Source organism: Notolepis coatsorum (genome assembly GCF_963971535.1).
Source record: "Notolepis coatsorum genome assembly, chromosome: 3".
NCBI classification, from domain to species: domain Eukaryota; kingdom Metazoa; phylum Chordata; class Actinopteri; order Aulopiformes; family Paralepididae; genus Notolepis; species Notolepis coatsorum.
The window spans coordinates 178,805,746-178,826,992 of record NC_140167.1 but is presented as its reverse complement, the minus strand read 5'-3'; the positions used below and the strand labels follow the sequence as shown (position 1 = coordinate 178,826,992).

The 21,247-nt window shown below is 41.5% G+C and overlaps 1 protein-coding gene across 1 annotated transcript in view; it reads left to right on the top strand.

Moving 5' to 3' along the window:
• The window catches only part of neb (nebulin), a gene marked incomplete at its 5' end in the record, with an annotated part of 147,740 nt that overhangs the window by 3,732 nt on the left and 122,761 nt on the right, over positions 1-21,247 (top strand). The window contains 31 exons of the mRNA XM_084311456.1: positions 459-563; positions 3,102-3,206; positions 3,295-3,402; positions 5,537-5,653; positions 6,584-6,685; positions 6,852-6,959; positions 7,047-7,151; positions 7,282-7,380; positions 8,021-8,125; positions 9,089-9,196; positions 9,305-9,418; positions 9,506-9,703; positions 10,127-10,234; positions 10,367-10,465; positions 10,688-10,792; positions 11,231-11,338; positions 12,681-12,992; positions 13,138-13,344; positions 13,752-13,856; positions 14,442-14,549; positions 14,637-14,948; positions 15,464-15,670; positions 15,822-15,926; positions 16,047-16,154; positions 16,267-16,578; positions 16,719-16,925; positions 17,038-17,142; positions 17,310-17,417; positions 17,534-17,845; positions 20,667-20,873; positions 21,034-21,138. Coding sequence (XP_084167582.1) covers positions 459-563; positions 3,102-3,206; positions 3,295-3,402; positions 5,537-5,653; positions 6,584-6,685; positions 6,852-6,959; positions 7,047-7,151; positions 7,282-7,380; positions 8,021-8,125; positions 9,089-9,196; positions 9,305-9,418; positions 9,506-9,703; positions 10,127-10,234; positions 10,367-10,465; positions 10,688-10,792; positions 11,231-11,338; positions 12,681-12,992; positions 13,138-13,344; positions 13,752-13,856; positions 14,442-14,549; positions 14,637-14,948; positions 15,464-15,670; positions 15,822-15,926; positions 16,047-16,154; positions 16,267-16,578; positions 16,719-16,925; positions 17,038-17,142; positions 17,310-17,417; positions 17,534-17,845; positions 20,667-20,873; positions 21,034-21,138 — 4,614 coding nt within the window. The remainder of the gene's footprint in view (positions 1-458; positions 564-3,101; positions 3,207-3,294; positions 3,403-5,536; positions 5,654-6,583; positions 6,686-6,851; positions 6,960-7,046; positions 7,152-7,281; positions 7,381-8,020; positions 8,126-9,088; positions 9,197-9,304; positions 9,419-9,505; positions 9,704-10,126; positions 10,235-10,366; positions 10,466-10,687; positions 10,793-11,230; positions 11,339-12,680; positions 12,993-13,137; positions 13,345-13,751; positions 13,857-14,441; positions 14,550-14,636; positions 14,949-15,463; positions 15,671-15,821; positions 15,927-16,046; positions 16,155-16,266; positions 16,579-16,718; positions 16,926-17,037; positions 17,143-17,309; positions 17,418-17,533; positions 17,846-20,666; positions 20,874-21,033; positions 21,139-21,247) is intronic.

Sequence of the window (21,247 nt, the reverse complement as noted above, 5' to 3'; positions counted from 1 at the left end):
TTAAAATAAGGTTACTTGGCTTGACACCTTGGCTTGACACCTTGGCTTGGCTTGACACCATATGGATATGGTGGCTAGAGTTCATAGAGGGTTGTGTGTCAGTCATGAGAGTGCTGTCTCGCCTTTTGATCTGAGCAGTTTTTTCTCACATTGACTTTGTTGGCTGGATGCTGTTCAGCACCAATCACACATGAGAGAACACTTTCTCTCCTCCTTATTTTTGCTTTCAGGGTCCTTTTCTTTCTGATGAGTCAGATACATCATATGTAATTGTTTCCCCCTATTTTTAGCAGGCAATTCATTTGGTCATTGCTGCCTGCCTTTTATTTGTGAACACAAATGCATTTATTTTCTGCTGATTTGCTGTAATTTGCATGACAATGTTTCGGTGTTACAGGCTGTGCAATAAGGATTATGGTCAGCCTCAGTAAATTTGACCTCTTTCCCTGTCCCTGTAGATTCAATACAAGAAGGGTCATGAAAAGCGCATGGCCAAGTACACCTCTCTGGCTGATCCACCTGAGATGGTGCTGGCCAGGAAAGCATTCACTCAGCGAAGCGATGTAAGTGGTGGAATCTCACACGGCTTCTCAGACTGGCAAATTCTCACAGACAATACACAAACATACTTACTGAGCTGTCTTTTAACCTTTTAGACTATTCTCATGCTTAAAACAAATCTATTGTAGTCGCAGTGGAGAGAGAGACAGCCGTAGAGAGAAAAAAATACTTAGTCCTAATGTAGCAGAATGATATTTGATTTAGCATATTTACGTGTTTCCTGTAAAAACAGGAAGCTAGAGAGGGACTTGTCACAGATATAGCCGTAGTAGCTAATAACACTGAACGTGCATTACGGTCAACCCATTAGCAATGTACGTTCGATTAGATTAATTAATTACACAGCAAATTATCGCGTTATGAAAATTAACTCAAAATTAATTACACTTTTTTTTTTTTATCTCATTCATTCCATAAGAACGTAGAATACACATTTACAGACTTTTTTTTATATGGTCCATTTGCATGTTCTTGGTATCTGATTCTAGGGACATCTATGGATCTCAGGGAATGTATTGTGTCAGAAATACTGTGTCTGTTACTAGGCTTGAGTAAATTGTAATGAACCAAATGAGAATATCAATAAAAAATGTTTTTATCTTTGACTGTGAATAACACTATGCTCAAATTGACCAGACCAAAATCTAAGCAAATTAATAGATGGAAGATGATTAAACAGAAGGTTTTGTAGATACAGTACTGAATTCTGCCATCCGGACACATGCAATTTGAAATATGATTATAGAATATAGAATATCAGGCATAAAATGGTTATGCGATAAAAATGCGATTAATTTGATTAATTAATTACAAATCCTGTAATTAATTAGATACATTGTTTTAATCACCTGACAGCACTATTAGCAACATTTCGTAACATTAGTAATGTTAGTAACATTGGCTTTGTTAACCAGTGCTGTAAATGTCATTCTAGAAAGCATTTCATTGGACGCAAAATTAGTGTAGGCTACTCCCCTATGTGCAGGATGACTCATCAACACTTTGTATAGTTTCCAAATGAACTTGTTTGTCATTGTTAGGACATATACTGGCGTATAGGTGACGGTCAGCGCAAGACACATGTGATAAAATAACTAACATCTATTTTGATTTCATGGGGCCTTTAATAGCTAAAGAGAAAAAGTGAGGGAATCTACTACAGCCCTTAGTAAGAGAACTGAGCGTGACGGGGGCATACCAACCCATTTAGAGTTGACATCTCTCCTCAGAGGCCCTGCTATCTATGGGAGACTGGCCACCTGCTCCCTGGTATTATTGGAGACAGCCACTCTGGGCTGGCAGGGTCACACTAAGCCCAACAATAGCAGGACATTACAGGAATCCCTGCAACTCCCACCTGTGTTCTAGCACACAAATGCATAAAACTCTGAAATGTAGATAAATGCTGGGGAGACATGTGATAGTCTTAAGCCTGGTTGACACATTTTTGCCTATGTTTAAAAAGAAAAAAAGAGTTTTACCATAGGCGTTTCTCGAGGTAGAGGGTTTATATGGTTCCAATATTGAATATCCTCTTATTCAATTGGTCTGAGATTTGACAGGAGTAGATTTGAGCATAATTAAATGTTTATACATTTGAGAAAAACAAGTCATGGGTACAAGACTGTGTACCTAATGCAAAACTACATCTTTCCAGGAAAGGGTTAATTCCATTTGACGACTAGTCTCGAGGGAAACGCTGTAGAACTGAGAGGACGACGTTACGAAACCAAAATAGTCAAAACAACAGACGTAATACACTATTGGAACGATATACTCATGATTACTTGACTTGTTTGTTATTAAACACCATCGTTTTCATGTTTTTAATGTTTTATTGATGGCTAAAATTATAACAAAGATGGCAGCGAACTATAATGTTCAGGGATGCCATGTCTGAGTATTATTTTTATTTTATTTTATTTATCCAGGAATGTCCCACTGAGATACAAGATCTCTTCTTCCAGGGAGTCCTGACCAACATGGCACACAACAAGTTTCAACATAAAACAGGGCATTAAACAAAAAACATACAATTCAAATATAAATACAGAAGGCCATTTGTGCAGTGGCAAGGAGCATAATCAGATCAGCAATAGCATCAGGTAAAACAGTTACATGTTTCATGAAGGGCTAATCGTAGCATACCTTTAAAAGCATTCACAGTAGGAAGTGCCTCTAGACAAAGTTTTACTTGCAGCGTATTCCATAAAAAGGGAGCATAGTGGGAGAATTGCATCAAAGGAACATTTAAAAGCATCCCATTTGCTGCTCGTCTGGTATTAAAAAAGCAAGTATAAAAGGACAGAAGTCTGGAGATATATAAGGGCAGCTTATTTGTGCTCTTGTGATTGGTCGAAGATTGGCATGGCCAAGGTTAAAAGATTATGAAGCTACATTATGGTTTGGCTGTAATAATTGGGAGAAATACAATGGGGGGGGGGGGGGGGGGGATCACGCAGGTGGAACCTCACTCTCCAGGTCTATATATATTATACAGTAACAGTAGCCTACACACTATAATTGTGTTATTTCCACAGATTAAGTACAAGGAGGACTACAATAAGAACGTAAAGGGCCAGTGGTGCCAGACGCCCTACTTTGATGTGTCCAATGCCAGGGTGGCTATGGAAAACCTCAGTAATGTAAGAATCCACTTCTATACTTCCATTGATTCAAGTCTTTGTTCTGTACCTGTGCTCACGGTAACACTTGCTCTTTCTTCTTTTCCAGGTAAGATATACCAAAGGCTATGAGGCACAAAAAGGACAAATTAATTTCATGCAAACAGCCACTCCTGTGTACGCAGCAAACAAGAAGGCTGGTAAAGCTGCTAGCGCGGTACGTACAAATGGAATGAACATGCGCGCACACACGCACGCACACACACACACACACACACACACACACACACACACACACACACACACACACACACACACACACACACACACACACACACACACACACACACACACACACACACACACACACACACACACACACACACACACACACACACACACACACACACACACACACACACACACACACACACACACACACACACACACACCACATACAAAGGTATCAGTCTTTTTTTATTTTTATAGATGTTGTCTCATGTGGAAGACACGGTAGAGTTGACTTGCATCTCTGAACGGAGTGTGAGTCACTGATACACAGAGCCAGGTGTGACCACACAGATCTACAGGCAAGGCGTCAGTCAAACCTGCCGTATGCAATCAATGTTTTGCAAATCAAATAGAAATAAATATTTTTTCAATTGCAGTTGCTGCTCGTCTTAAGTTAGTTATCTATACAACAACACATGTGTTACAAAGGATCAGATTAAACCGAATATATATATTTATTGATTGATATATATTGCATAGTATTTGTATATCGTTTGATATCCCTTGTATATTCCTTGTACATATACACGGAATGTCCCTTTAGCCTAGTGCAGACCATAATATTTCATTCTCCTATTGGACAGCGGTCCACAGGCGCCAGAGCCATGCCTCCAGAGTCAGGTTCAAGGCCACCGTCAAGACATGTCTGTGCATGCCCGGCCTTGCCCAGGGATATGAGACAGGAATAAAGCTGGTACTAGTTTGTTCACCTAACGTATAAATACGGCGCAGGTGAATACAGAAGCACTTAGTCAAAAGTCCAGAGTTACCCAATAAGTTGAAGCCTCACCCACGATACTCCGTGCGGTGAAGTATGGCCTGTTTGGCCCCAAATAGAGCATTGAGACCGCGTGCGAATTAATAACTGAATTGTCAGAGTTTGGCGCTATACCGTCGAGTGCGACATATTTCTATTAAGTCAGTAATAGTCTATTTGTGTATAGTGTATCGTGCGGCTAAAGTTCTACAGTGACCAGCATCACCAACGCTTCCTCGTACCAGCTAGAGTGCTTATCCAGGCTGGGCTGCTTTCATGGCGCTTTCACCCGAGGAGACCTAGACGAGAACCGCGTGGACATGTACACTGGATTAATCTACCCGACGACTACATAGCCCTTTGCGGCTGGATTATATTTGCTTTGGTCCTGTGATTTATGGAGCGGAGAATCGCCGACGCCTACACGTGTGGGATTTACCCTGTGAGGAGCCAGGTCGAGTCGGCGCCTCAGAGAGCCTGAGGCCGGCTAGCTTTCTTCACTGTGGAGCTACAGTCTACGGAGAACAGCTGTATTCGTCTGTGGATCAAGAGACTATTGCACCGTCTCCTGTACTTGGAGTCTCCTTAGTCATCGTTGACCAGACTCTCTACTACCGACAGATCCTCTACCCCTGCTGGCTTACAACCGGGGGGACCCTTCCAGTATCTCCCGCTATATATTACTAGTGTACCATAGATATAATTCCCTAAGATTCAGGTTGTATAATTACCTCCTGCGTAACCAGAGAATGGACATTCATTATTGATTTGCCTACGCACATTCCTTTGCCTTATAAGCGCATCCAAAGTATAATAGAGAAGTATATTATGTACCTTTTGCTGCAATAAATACTTGATTATACCTTTGTGTGGAACCGATTCAATGTGGGAAGTGTTCATCATATTTATATATCATGTACTGTATGGCCAGTAATTAAAGTACATAAAGCGGTAGTGGTTTAATGATACCATACTTATCAATACAGTCAGGGAATTGTACCCCTCAGTTACAACATGTCCACATTTGTTCAGAATTTTATATACATTTTTCAGTTTCAGCTCAAGACCGCCCACACAGTGCAGATGATTCTAAAAACATATAATAATATAATGACGACTCCATCCACTCCACTTCATCATGACTAATCATATCAACATTACGATGTGTGTGCGTGCGTGCGTGCGTGCGTGCGTGCGTGTGTGAATCAATGTACCTCACTAATGCTTATCAAGACACTGCATTATTCATACTCATCACAGTATTCTTCATCTTGACCATATTGTCTATATCTCTTTCCAATAGGTCCAGTACAAGAAGGACTATGAGAAGTCAAAAAGCCAGGCTGACTACAACACGCTCCCCGCCACAGAGAATCCCCGCCTCAGACAGCTCAGATATGCTGGCACCATCCTCAGTGATGTAAGTGTTTAAAATAATGTTACAGTATAGGAATAGGTGCTATTGGCCCAATGTACTGAAAGGTAAATAAAGGTTTAATGACTTATTTTGACAATTAAAAAAAGCCTGTTTGCTGTGAGTTAGTTGGCTGCTAAAATTAACTAGCTATTGGTGTGAAACACAGTTTCACTCAAGAAGATTAGATCGTGGGCGGCTGATTGGCGCAGTGGACAAGGCGCTCGCCACTAACGCATGAGACGCTGGGTTCGAGCCCAGCTCTCGGCGTTGCTACCGGCTGGCCGGTCGTTCATACTAACACAATTGGCAAGTGTTAGAGGGTGGGAAAGCCGGTGGGTGGGGATTGGACGTTGTGGACAGCGACTCCTACAGGTCGGTTTGGTGACGCCGGTGTGGCGGAAGCAGGAAGTAGCGGGGGCAGCGTGAGCCTCCCACGTGTTACTCCTCGCTGCCTCCTCGTGTACCGGAGGGGACACGTGATGCAAGGCTTCTGTCCTCACTACAACCGACCTGTGGGAGGCATAGTCTAGCAACGTTCAAGACAGGGGAGGGAAGAATTGGATATACGAAATTGGGATGCGAGAAAAATAGAAAATGGGGAGAAAAAGTGGATAAAAAAAAAATAAGATTAGATCGTTCTATTACTGGAGGTAATGAAACCCCACAGTATGTGTATACAAAGGTGTGAGTTGACCCCAAGGGAAGATTGTAATTAAACTAGTTACCAGTCTCACTGGCATTTTGTTAACAATTAGTCAGTACAATTGATGACTAGATTGTATTTCTCACGCCATTCTTATTGGAGTAATCTTTCATTTTGTGGTTTATTTGATTATTTATATCATTCATATTTGTATTAATATCATTCATTATTCAGATTTGTTTGTGATTGATTATATTGATATATTATTTTGTGTCCTATTTTCTTCACAGAAAGTATACAAGGCTAGTTATCAAAAAGCAAGGGGGTCCAGCATCAACTACTGTGATACACCCAAGTTTCACGTGGACTCTGTCCTTAAGCAGTTCACTGACGTGAGTATTCCCTCAGTCTGAAAGAACACAGGAGCTTTATTAACGATGAGCTGAAACTCTTTCTTTCACGACCCACACTTCCATTATATTATTTTTCTTTCCTTCATTATTTTAAACAAATATACATAGATGATGAATATTGTTTTTGTTTTTTTATTCTTCCCAGGCACATTACAAAGACAAGTATGATAATGAGGTGAAGGGCCACTATATTGGCAGCTATGAAGATATCTACATGCTTCACTGCCAGAAAATTGAGGGACTGAAGAGTGAAGTGAGTCATTTTCTTTTTGTTGTTAAAATAAGATCATTCAGTGATAATCAAATCATCTAATTAATCTTTGGATCTTTTGGTTTTCAGCAAAATTATAAAGCGGATTATGAAGACATAAAGATAAGATGTTTCTTCCCTCAAACCTTGACGCCTGAATATGAAGTCGATAAGAAGCTTCAACAATGTAAAGATGTAAGTACTCTTGGTTAATTTGATTTTCATGTGTCCTTATTTCCAATTAAATCAAATTATTAGGCCATTGTCATTATTGTAATTGTTGTACAAATATATGACAGATTTTTGTGTGTGTCATAAATTGCAGAAAGTATACCGGCAACATCCGGGCACAGTGAAATTTACACAAGTGACGGATTCGCCAGTTCAAGTTCAAGCCGCCATCAACGCCAAACAGCTAAGTGATGTATGTATCTTCATGAATGGAACAACCACCTACAGTATCAACACAAAATGCAATAGAATTGAAAGAAGTGCATTATAAACCCATAAGGTGAATTATTTAAGTCCTACTATAGTATCTTTAGATAACTGAGGCAAGCAAGTATAAAGGTAAATTCAACTAACTATACTGCAAATTATACTGAATAAATCAGTGATACCATATTACACGCTGTACGCACTGCATCAACGAATGTCCTGGATCAGATTGTCGTGTAGACGTGATAGCTGCTCCCCTTAAAATCTGCCTATTTGTCCACATAGCTCAGCTGTCTTCCAGTGGACACCATGGAAACTGAAAAGCAGTTTATTTGGAGTATAAATAGCAGCATGCACTCAGTTGGCCCAAAATAAACCCAGATCAGAAGAGTTATGTGGGCAGGGAAAGTGTCAGTTGTGAGACACATCTCTAAAATAGAGAGGCCAGTTAGTCCTCCACTGCCCTCCAGTGACAGGGAAGTATTTCTCCCCCTACTGCAAAGTAGTACCATAGTTCTACCCCCACAGGTATAGTCAATACTCAATAGTTCATCATATTGAGTTATTTGAGGGAAATCTCAGATTTATAGGTTGGTTCTAATATGGTCTTCCTCCTTCTTTTGCAGCTGAACTATAAGGCAAAATATGAGGAGACAAAGTTCAAGAACGCCCTACCACCAGACTACCCCTTCTTCATCCAGTCCAGAGTAAACGCATATAACCTTAGTGATGTAAGTACTGTACATTTTTTATTCTACTCTTTTCTCCCATCCCCCAATTTAGTCGTTATGCCAATTCCCCCCTGGTCGCTGCCCTACTGTCGGTCTGGGGAGGGTGTAGACTACCACATGTCTCCTCCGATACATGTAGAGTTGCCAGCCACTTCTTTTCACCTGACAGCTTGGATTTTCTCTGGAAAAACGGAATGGAATCTCCCCCAGATCCCCTCCCTGCTTAATAAGCACCCCAACCAACCAGTAGGAGTCGCTATTGCAACAAGCAGGACTCATACCCCATCGGCTTCCCATCGGCTTCCCACCTGCAAACACTGCCAATTGTGTTTGTAGGGATGACTGACTAAGCCGGCGGGTCAGGTACCACTGACATTGAGATTTGAACCCCAGGTCTCTGCGGTGGTAGGCAAGTGCTTAGATCTCTACACTACCCAGCCACACCACTGTATTTCGCTTTATTTGGGATGACACTTTATCTCAGAAATTCATTGAAATCAAAATCATTGGCTATCAGCTACTACCAGAGGTCCCACGATAATATATTATAACGGTACCTAAGTCACAATGCGATATATTGTGATTTATTACCTTTTTTCAACTACAAATTATGTCCCCAACTGAAATCTTTGTCAACATTTGCAATACAAATATATATAACATCTGTTTTATCTAATAAGATAACTTTTTCAGTCTGTTCATCTCATTTCATAATTTTTATTCCAGCTAAATAAATAAAAAAGATTGATACTTGACGTTTGCCACAATGTGATATATTTCCAAAATATCACAATACTATGCTGTATTGCCCCCCCCCCCCCCCCCCCCACCCAACCTTTACCAGCTACTATTTTCATTAAAATGTCATTCAAACACTTGAAAACAATTGAGATTGCCCTCATTTTCACTATTTAGAATGTCAGTTTATTTAGTCCCCAATGTCATTGATTTCCCTTCTTGCAGAACTGTTACAAGTATGATTGGGAGAAAGTCAAAGCCAAGCAGTTTGAGGTCAAGGGTGACACCATATCGATCCTTGCTGCCCGCGCTCACACAAACATTGCCAGTGATGTGAGTATGCTTTGATTTGAATATGTTTGGAAATGACAACTTCTTATACATTTTGGAATTGGTGTTTCTGTATACTGAAACTTGGCACTCTGGTGTTGCTCTTTTAAGGTTAAATACAAAAAGGATTATGAGAAGAACAAGGGAAAGATGATCGGAGCCCTCAGCATCAACGACGACCCCAAGATCCTGCACTCGGTTCACGTGGCCAAAATGCAGAGCGATGTGAGACATTATTATCATTGAATGAAATAGAAATAGAAAAAATTCAACTGGCAAGAGCTCACCAGTCTATTGCTGATATCCCCACAGCGCGAGTATAAGAAGGACTATGAAAAGGTGAAGACCAAGTACCACGCCTCGCTGGACATGATGTCAGTCACCCTGGCCAAGAAGTCCCAGGCGATCGCCAGCATGACTGGTTACAGAAGCATCAGCAATCGCTACCTCCTTCCTCATGACAGCGTCCTCTTGGACCTGGCCAAGAAAGCCAATATCATCCAGAGCAATGTAAGCACAGATAGTATAGATGGTATCAATGGAATGTTTGGTGTGTCGATATAGGCTACAACGTAGACTGTTGCTATTGTTGCTGTGTTTAATGATGTAAAAGATATGGTCAAAATGTTGTTGTGCAGTTAAGCCAATCCTTTTCTGTGTCTGACAGTCCCAAATAATATTGCCTTGACATGTCTGTAGTGACAGCTCATCAGAAACCAGCTGTAGTTAGTTCCAAGTTGAAACCACCGATATAAGATAGACCAAATACCTTATTGAATCATGCTTATAATAGTTTATAAAATAGTCAATACAGCGGTAGAAGGAAAAACCTGCATGTCACAACAGTATGAAACACAGATTTTGCATAGTTGTTATGAAATGGATTATGTAAGCAGTCACACCACTTGATTGTTTACCTTTTCTTAACCACAGAATGAATACAAGTCTGACTACAACAACTACACCAAGGGAACTCCATGGGTCCCCTATGGCTCCTTGGAGGTGGAGAAGGCCAAGAAAGCTGCTGAGATCCTTAACGAAGTACGTCCACATCAACAACCCTTCACACTTCTCTCACAGACCTTCATCCCTCTGACTGTACATTATAAAGATATTCTCTGTTTACAGACGTATACTGCTCATTATAATTTTTATATATTTCTTTCCCAACAGAAAACATACAGACAGCACCCAGACACCATCCCTTTCACAGCTATTGATGACCACCCCATCATGATGCAGGCCAAACTCAACCAGCTTCAGAGGAGTGATGTAAGTCTTCAATATCTTTAGTAGTACTGACTGGTGATTCTACTGTTATTCAGTACGAAGATTAAAAAACGGAAATAATAAAATAGCACTTACATAATAGTGTACTATGGTTTTTATTAATTTATTTATTTGATCTCTGTTGAGATGTCTGTTTAAAAAAAAAATTATCTAACCACAGCATGTTTGATCATTAGTTCACCAACTGGTCTTCTTTCACTGTAGCGTTTCTACAAGAGAGGTTTGGAAGAGATTCATCAGAAGTTTTCCCTGCCCCCTGATATCCCGGAGTTCCAACAGGCAAAATGCAACGCCTATAACATCAGCAAGGTGGGTTACATAGATACTGAGCTGGCATTTGTTCATTAACAACCTTTAGTCTCTGCACAAGCGCTGAGACATTTTACATTTACATTTAGTCATTTAGCTGACGCTTTTATCCAAAGTGACTTACAAGTTCTGTACGACAAGTCATCAGGAAGGGCACAACTCTATCAGCTGAGTAACAATGTTCATCAAAGTGTTGAGTGCTACAGTGTAGTTTAGTTTATTAGGACAAGTGCATGACAGTAAGGTTAGTTACTGGTATTAGAGTTAGAGTTAGAGACACTAGGTTTCACATTATGAACATAAGAATGATTTGGATGCTTAATCTGACCTTTGCATTTCTTTCAGAGGTCATGATCTAATTGTGAATTAGCTTTCCTGAAAATAAGGAAATAGACTCGGTAGTAAGAGTAACATTAATGTTGTGATGGTTAATTTCAGAACTACTACAAGCATGCCTGGGAGGAGGACATTGCTAAAGGTTATGACTTGAAGCTTGATGCTATCTCCATTATCGCTGCAAAGGCCGCCAGACATGCAGCCAGTGATGTAAGTATTCTTTGATAGAATAAACACACTTATTTAAAGATTCACTGTGCAGTTTCGGGGGAGGGGGATTTGTTTACATTTGCATAAACTGCAATTAGTGTACAAAACAGATTTACTATACATGTAATCCTTAGAATTATTGTAGGTTAGGGCGGTTAGGTGGCGTAGCGGAGATTGCGTTCGTCACCAACCCCGGAGCTGTGAGCTGGATTCGCCTGTTCGAATCCAGCTCACAGCTCCGGGGTTGTCACCAGCTTGGCTGGCCGCTCACACTAATACAATTGGCTATATTAGAGGGTGGGAGAAGCTGGCGGGGTGGGTCCGGGTCGTTGTAAACAGCGACTCCTACAGTTCGGTCGGGGCGCCTGCTAAGCGCGGATAGGACCTGAGTGGGATAGTGTGATCCTTCCACACGCTACGCCCTCTCAGGGAGGATCCGCGCTGCCAGGTGAAAAGAAGCGGTTGATTGGCTGGACGTGTGTCGGAGGAAGCACGTGATAGCCTCCACTCTCCCAGATGATCTGACTGTGGGGGGTAAGTGCGCAGCGACCAGGAAGGGGATTGGGAATTGGCATACGACTAACATTGGGATGGGAGAAAATCGGAGGAAAAATGGAGGGGGAAAAAGACCAATAAAAAAAAAAAATTATTGTAGGTTATGTCATCGCCGTGAACCAAACATTACCTTCTTCTGTATGACCCTATAATAAAGACCAAACACTATACAAAATATACAATATACAAATCTAAAGTATAAAATGCAAAACAAAATGCACTGCATAATAAGTAAGGGATAATGTATGCCTACGAGGTCATTGTCGCAAAATAATTGACCGACACGGAGTTTAAAATACCGAGGCGCCGCGCCGAGGTGTTTTAAACGTAGTGAAGGTCAATTATTTTGCGACAATGACCGAGTAGGCTATACATTATCCCGCTTATTACATGGCTAACTTACTAACAATATACCTAATTCATTTGACAAATCGCAGTTGTTCTGTGGCTCTGTCAGCCCAAATAAAGTGATTATTATTATCGCGGGCAGCCTCTGTGTTCTGGCTCCGCTGTGTTCCTCATCGCTCCGCCCCCTGTCATCGCCGGCACGGCAGTGTCTAATTGCACTGAAACAGTGTGTCAGTGGGCTTGATTGCGAACAGCTGCGCTCTGCGGTCATTATTGAAAAATCTGCGGTCATTATTGAAAAATAATTACCGCAGTCGGGGGGCTGTTGACCAATCACAAGCAAGCATTTCGGCGAATGTGATAACGCCATGTAATAATGGTACATAATGATGGTATTTGGATACAGTATGAGAGACATTATTTCTTCTTTGACTTCTAGGTCCAATACAAAAAGGCATATGAGAAGGCAAAGGGCCACCATGTTGGCTTCCGCAGCATCCAGGACGACCCCATGCTGGTGCACTACATGCAAGTGGCCAAGATGCAGAGTGAAAAGAACTACAAGAAGGATTACCAAAAGTCCAAGCTGAAGTACCACTCTCCAGTGGACATGATGAGCCTGGTTCATGCCAAGCGTGCCTCAGCTGCTCAGACTATGACTGGCTACAAACAGCTCCACCACCGTTACAATCTTCTTCCTGACGCCATGAACCTGCAATTGGCTCGCACTATGAACCAAAACGCCAGTGACGTATGTTTGGATTCCTCCATTGTAGCACTTCTGCTCATACTGTTGTTAATTATGTTGCAGCTATTAGGTCTTCTTAGCTAGGGCCTAATAAAACTGCTACCCTGCATTTCTCAATCTGTGTTTTTCTTCTCCATACTCTGTACAGTACAACTACAAACTGGATTATGAGAGCTCAATGAAAGGAACTGGCTGGGTGCCCATTGGCTCCCTGGATGTGGAGAAAGCAAAGGCAGCAGGTGCAGCTCTGAAGGAGAGAGGGTACAGGCAGCACCCTGACACCTTCAAGTTCACTAGCGTCACAGACTCCATGAACATGGAGCTGGCCAAGGCCAACGCCAAGATCCTGAATGCGGTGAGTAGTAGGGCTGTGGGTGATAGGGTCGATTCATCTTGACCAAGACTTTTAGTTGATAAGCAATGTTTATGCTTTTTTCCATGCTGAATTAGTTATTTCCTGAAAAACTATGAGCTCATTTCTGGTAAGCACTAGAGTTAAAGTGGTCCCTCTCCATTATTGTATATGGGAAACTGAAGTTTTACAGATTTGCAGATGAAATAATGTAAACGAATCAATTTGTCAACAAATCCTAATATCATTAATTGACTAAGAATTTCTTTATTTGAGGACAGCCCTAGTGAGCAGTGGAGATTGGGGAAAACAGTAACCTTTTGGCTCTCAGTGATATAAAACTCTAGATTTTAATCTCTGAATTCAATCTCTGAATGTCACTAAACTGAGGTTTCATTGTGGTTTTGCAGAAAGACTACAAAGCCAGTGGAGAGAAGTTCATGCACACTTATCACCTCCCCGTGGATGCACCTGAACTGCTGCAAGCCAAATATAATGCATTCAACATCAGCCAGGTTGGTATACTGTATATGGATTCCTGTGCATTACTTTCCGCCAACACTGCAGGTGATTGATTGATTGAATGGAAATGTTATTAACAGATTGCAGAATGGGTACAATACAGTACGGCTCAATACACACAATTGTTAAGGGGATGCAGACCAGAGAAAGACTTTCGTCTTGTTTACACCAGGGTCCCCCATTTTCAATTCATAATGAATTGTAAGTAAGGGTGCAATTAGCACCGTGCAATCCATTCTTTGTGGATCTAGCCCATATGTGGATAGAGCTCCATATTGCTGTTGTTGGACTGAAAACATTGTAACTCCAATTTGAGTGGTTCTTAAAATCTTCTTTACCTGAATTTAAAGTTGGCAATGACATGGTCCTCAGTTTAATGTCTGTAGGACCCATGAAACCCATTTAGAACCTAATGTAGAATGATTTTTTTTTTAAATAAAGGGTTAATCTGAAAATAAATCTTGATTCCTGACAAGCTCAGACAATTTATTGGAGATGCAAGGTTTTGAACAAGAATATATTATTCTCAAATTTCAATGTTTGTCAAATATCTTTATCAACATATTTTGCTTCCTCAGAATCATTACACCTTCTCTCACCGCCAAGATATATGTAAAGGACATCAGATGAAGATGGATGCTATTCCCATTATTGCAGCCAAGGCTTCCAGAGACATTGCCAGTAATGTAAGTTGGAAAATCAGCAATTAATGAGACCATTGAAATGTTATTGCGTTACTCAATATCACTCATAATACATTATTTTCTATACAGTACAAGTATAAGTTGGCTTATGAGAAGACAAAGGGCCACCATGTTGGCTTCCGCAGCATCCAGGATGACCCCATGCTGGTGCACTACATGCAAGTGGCCAAGATGCAGAGTGACAAGAACTACACAAAGGACTACCACAAGTCCAAGCTGAAGTACCACACTCCAGTGGACATGATGAGCCTGGTTCATGCCAAGCAGACCTCAGCTGCTCAGACTATGATTGGCTACAAGAAGGTCCCTCACAACTACCAACTGCTTCCTGATAACATGCACCTACAGCTGTACCGCAACATGATGGACATTCAGAGTGATGTACGTTTTTAATCTTCATTTGTACTTCATTATTCATGAGAACGTTTGTCCTGCGTAAATATATATATATTTGTGTGGATTTTATATAGTCAAGTCAAGTCAAGTCAAGAGTTTTAATTGTCACGGCATACAGGTATACAATGAAATGCGGCTGGTCTTGCCCGCGACGATGTGCAATACAGTGGTACAACATATAATAGAATCCAATAAAAATACAGTGGTACAACATATAATAGAATCCAATAAAAAACAAGAGTGCAATAAACAGGTACATGGTGTGCCATCTCGGTATCTGTACATAGTATTTACAGAGCATATAGGACATGCTAGGTAGCTTTAGTAGTGCAATACACTGTTCCTGATGTTATACTAATTTAAGTGGCCTTTCCTCTGGCCATAAGTGTGCGTGTGTGCGGCATGAGTGTTAAAGTGGCTGCTAGTGTGTGAGCGTATATAATCTATGTGCAAACAAATATGCACATTAATTGCAACACCTCTTCTCTCTGCATCCACAGAACCTTTACAAGTCAGAGTACAACAACATTTATAAAGGTTCTGGTTGGGTTCCTATCGGTTCTATGGATGTAGAGTTGGCCAAGACTGCCAGTGCAGCTCTGAATGAATCGAGGTACCGCCAGCACCCCAGCACCCTCAAGTTCACCAGCACGACTGACTCCATGAACATGGTTCTGGCCATGGCCAACTCCAAACATCTCGACAATGTAAGAACTTCCTTTGTTTATAAGATGTGTTTTGTCTGTTTGTGTTGGTAAAGATAAGGTGCCGTATTTATGCTTGTGCATATGAAGAATAAATTTTGCGCGGGCCATATGAAACTCAATGTGTTTACTCTTGTTTTTCCTGCATCTCTAGGTTGCATATAAAGCTTCTGGTGAGAAGTTCATGCATACTTACAACCTGCCAGTGGATGCGCCTGAGTTCCTCCTGGCTAAGTACAATGCCCAGACCATGAGCAAGGTGAGAACATTATACATTTGTTGAAAGTGACATATGCATCATACGACAGCGTCCTCTTGTCACTGTTATCAAAACATCTATTGAAAAATCTAAGCCTAACCTTTGACTGTTTGTCCTTAGGCTCACTACAAGCACAAGTGGTTGGAAACTATTGCCAAGGGATACGACTTGAAGCTTGATGCTATTCCCATTCTGCATGCCAAACAAGGCAGACATATTGCCAGCAATGTAAGTAAAGTAGGAATCGGGGTGTCATGAATGTAGTTCATTTTTTTATCTATGTGGTTAAAACCTGTGATCTACAGTAAATACCAGGTATATATTTTTTTCTTCCATTTAGGTCCAATACCAGAAAGACTACATGAAGGCAAAGGGTCACCATGTCGGCCTCCGCAACCTCCAAGACGACCCCTTACTGGTACACTACATGCAAGTGGCCAAGATGCAGAGTGAAAAGAACTACACAAAGGACTACCACAAGTCCAAGCTGAAATACCACACTCCAGTGGACATGATGAGCCTGGTTCACGCAAAGCGTGCCTCAGCTGCTCAGACCTATGCTGGCTACAGGAAAATCCAGCACCGCTTCACTCTTCTCCCTGATGCCATGAACCTGCAATTGGCTCGTACTATGAACCAAAACGCCAGTGATGTATGTTTTCTTCCTTAATTGTAGCACTTCTGCTCATACTGTTGTTAATTATGTCTCAGCTTTTATGTCTTAGCTATTATGTCTTCGCTATGGTCTAATGAGATATTAATTGAATAAATGTTTTGTATGTATTTTCTCAGTGTGAGTACAAGTCTGAATGGAACCAGTCTATCAGAGGAATTGGATGGGTTCCCATTGGCTCACTGGCAGTGGAGACAGCTAAGGTTGGAGGTGATATTCAGAGTGAGAGTAAATACCGTACTCATCCATCCACCTTCAAGTTCAGCAAGCTCATGGATTCTATGGACCTGACCCTGGCCACCGCCAACAACCAGATCATGAACAAGGTGCAGTATGTTGATATTAGATTTATAGTGGAGGAAGAAAACATTGTTGTTGTGGCAAACTTTGCTCTTTACTCTGATTGTTAACTTCGTTAATTTGGTGTCTTGTTTTCAGCAAGCATACACTGCACAATGGGAAAAGGACAAGCTGGCCGTCCACATAATGCCAGATGCTCCTGACATTGTCCTGGCAAAGGCCAACTCCATCAACATGAGTAATGTAAGGCAGTCACTATACATTAACACACCAAAGTACAGTACTTGTCCATAAGGGTCAATTATGTGGTATAGTCATGGGTATTATTTACATTAACCCTAGTCAACTTTGTAACTTTAGAAGTGTAAAGTCAAGTAATTTGTTCTAATCTGTCTCTGCATCTTTTACAGAAACGTTACAAAGCCTGTCTTGTGCAGATGGCCAATAAAGGCCATAACCTCAAAGCAGACGCCATCTCAATTGTGGCTGCTAAGTCTGGCACCACTATTGCCAGTGACGTAAGTTGGAAGAACATTCTGCACTGATGCAACGCAATATTTATTAGTTACCCACTGCAGTGCTTATACAACAACACAGTGCCTGTGAATAACAACGTGTTTGTTTACTATTACAGTACAAGTACAAGCTAGCCTTTGAGAAAGCAAGGGGCCACCATGTCGGCCTCCGCAGCCTCCAGGACGACCCCTTACTGGTGCACTACATGCAATTGGCCAAGCTGCAGAGTGACAAGAACTACACAAAGGACTACCAAAAGTCCAAGCTGAAATACCACACTCCAGTGGACATGATGAGCCTGGTTCATGCCAAGCGTGCCTCAGCTGCTCAGACCTATGCTGGCTACAGGAAAATCCAGCACCGCTTCACTCTTCTCCCTGATGCCATGAACCTGCAATTGGCTCGTACTATGAACCGAAACGCCAGCGACGTATGTTTGAATCCTTCCATTAGCACTTCTGCTCATACTGTTGTTAATTATGTCTCAGCTATTATGTCTTAGCTTTTGACTAATGAGACTGCTACCTTGCATTTCTACCATGAATGCCCAGTCTAGTGATGTAAGTTTGAATTGTTGAAAATAATGTGCTATGGCCATAGTTACAGGGTTCCCGCTCTTTTTGAGAAATCATTTCCCAGGACATTTGCAGACGTTTTTCTTGACAATCCAAGACAACACTTGCTCACAAACAGTCATAATTTGGGCGGCTGGGTGGCGCAGTGGGCAAGGTGCTCGCCACTAACGCAGGAGATGCTGGTATCGAGCCCAGCTCGCGTCGTTGCTTCCGGCTTGGCCGGCCGTCATACTAACACAATTGGCAGTGTTAGAGGGTGGGAAAGCCGGTGGGTGGGGATTGGACGTTGTGGACAGCGACTCCTACAGGTCGGTTGGGTGACGCCTGTACAGCAGAAACAGGAAGTATCGGGGGCAGTGTGAGCCTCCCACGCGTTACTCCTCGCCACTGAGAGTTCAAGCTGTCTGGTGAAAAGATGCGACAGGCTGCCTCCTCGTGTACCGGAGGGGACACGTGATGCAAGGCTTCTATCCTCACTACAGCCGACCAGTGGGAGGCATAGTCTAGCAACGTTCAAGACAGGGGAGGGGAGAATTGGAATTACGAAATTGGGATGGGAGAAAAATAGAAAAATAAGGAGAAAAAGTGGATACAAAAAATAAAAAAAACAGTCATAATTTACCGGTAAGCCTAGTATCAACACATTTAACCCCAGTTTTAATCCTCCTGTGTTACACTTACCTGAATTGTGGCAGTTACAATACTCATTTACATTTTACATTTAGTCACTTAGCTGACGCTTTTATCCAAAGCGACTTACAAGATCTGTACGACAAGTCATCAGGAAGGGCACAACTCTATCAGCTGAGTAACAATGTTCATAAAGGTGTTGAGTGCTGCAGTGTAGGTTAGTTTAATAGGACAAGTGCATGACGGTAAGGTTAGTTAGGGTTCGATTAAAAAAATAATTAGTCAGGCTAGTGGGCAAGCATACAGGGGCAGCTGGACCTCGACGTGACTTGCTAATGGTCACAGACCTGATTTTGTAACAGCCATGCTTTGAGTGTGTGTGTGTGTGTGTGTGTGTGTGTGTGTGTGTGTGTGTGTGTGTGTGTGTGTGTGTGTGTGTGTGTGTGTGTGTGTGTGTGTGTGTGTGTGTGTGTGTGTGTGTGTGTGTGTGTGTGTGTGTGTGTGTGTGTGTGTGTGTGTGTGTGTGTGTGTGTGTGTGTGTGTGTGTGTGTGTGTGTGTGTGTGTGTGTGTGTGTGTGTGTGTGTGTGTGTGTGCGTGCGTGCGTGCGTGTGAAGGACCTGAGTGTATTAGTACTGCGGATGTGTGATGGGATGGTGTTCCAGAACTCTGCAGCTCTGATCAAGAAGGCTGATTTGCTAAATGTGCTTTTCCTCCCTGGGATGATGACATTTTCCTCTAGCACTGTTCTGGTGAACCTGCTGCTTTCTGTTAAAAACTGTGAGAGAGGTGGTGGGGCTAGACCGTGTTGGATTTTATATATCAGGCTAGCATCTTTTAGTTTCAGCATGTTTTGCCATCTTAGCAGGGCATGTTTTTGGAGGATGGTACAGTGGTGGTGGCGAAAGGGTTTCTTGTCCAACACCTTCAGGCCAGGGCCTGTTTATGAACTGAATGAATTGGTGTCAATGTGGTTTTGCAGGTCTGAGACCAGCTGGTTATGCAGTATGTCATTTTGTACGGCCTGTGTGACTTTTTTTACCTGTTTTTTTGAAGGTGAGGTTTTAGTCTAAGATGCCTTTCTGTCAAAGAGTCGCAAACCACATGCCAACAAGTGGTATAAATTCATCACCCACTCAGGTCGGGGAGAATACTTTATTTCCTTGTAAATTACGTACATAATTGAATAGGGAAATAGCACTGCTGTACATTGTCCTAAATGTATGTACTTTTTACCTGCACAAATGTACACTTTCTAGTAGGGGTGCTCGATATTGGCTTTTTTACCGATACCGATATTCCGATATTGTCCAACTCTTAATTTCCGATACCGATATCAACCGATATCAACCGATACCGATATATGCAGGGTTTCCCCCCCCCAAAAAACGGAATAATTTCAGGTAACTAATCATTTCACTGGATATATATATAACAAATATTGTTATTGTTTTTTTTTTTTTTTTTTACCGATACCGATATTTTCCGATATCACATTTTACTGCCGATATCGGCCGATAATATCGGACATCCCTACTTTCTAGTTATTACGGTTAGGATTTGACAGCACTTTAAAAATAAGAGGATAATAAGCATGAGCTTGTCAAATGCCATGTTGGGCCAAAAACAAAGGGAGTGTGGGCTAAACTTGACCTGCAGGCTTCAAATTTGGCTATAATCCTACCAACAGTCAAGTTTCAAACAAAATACACACATAGGTTTACATAGGTGATCTGAGTGGGGCCTCAAATACAATAAAAGATTTCCAGGATAACATCGATTTCTTTTTTGTACATTTTCCAGGTTTCCATGTCTGGAAATCTAGTTTCAGAATATCCAGGTTTTCCAGGACGAGTTGGAAGCCTGAATATGTTTAAGCATTATACTATTACATTCAGCAAAGACAAGTTTAGTTTGAACAATTGAAATCGATTTTAAGGAATACTATAAACATTACCATCTGTAGAATAATCAGTGCTATATATTTTTCCACGTGTATCCTTGAATTCTTTGTTTGTTTTTGTTTTTCTTTGTATGTATTTTCTCAGGCTGAGTACAAGTCTGAATGGAACAACTGTATCAGAGGAATTGGATGGGTTCCCATTGGCTCACTGGCAGTGGAGACAGCTAAGGTTGGAAGTAATATTCAGAGTGAGACGAAGTACCGCACTCATCCATCTAAGTTCAAGTTCAGCAAGCTGATGGATTCTATGGACCTGACCCTGGCCACCGCCAACAACCAGATCATGAACAAGGTGGAGTATCCTCAGATCAGACATATTTGAAGTTAAAATACAGTACTTTTCCACGGTAATACAAGTATCTATTTAAATATTGAGTCCAAGGATCAAAATTGTTCTGGTTAACTTTGTTCTTTGGAATATCTTTGAATGTTTTGTCCCTATGTGTTTTCAGCAAGCATACACTGAAGCTTGGGAAAAGGACAAGCTGACCGTCCACATAATGCCAGATGCTCCTGACATTGTCCTGGCCAAGGCCAATGCCATCGCCATGAGTAATGTAAGACAATCATGTCAATGTATGTATAGGCAGAATTATTTATATAGAAATATTTTATGAAATAAATCTACATATTTCTCTGTCCAAGAACAGCTATAATCTAAACAAG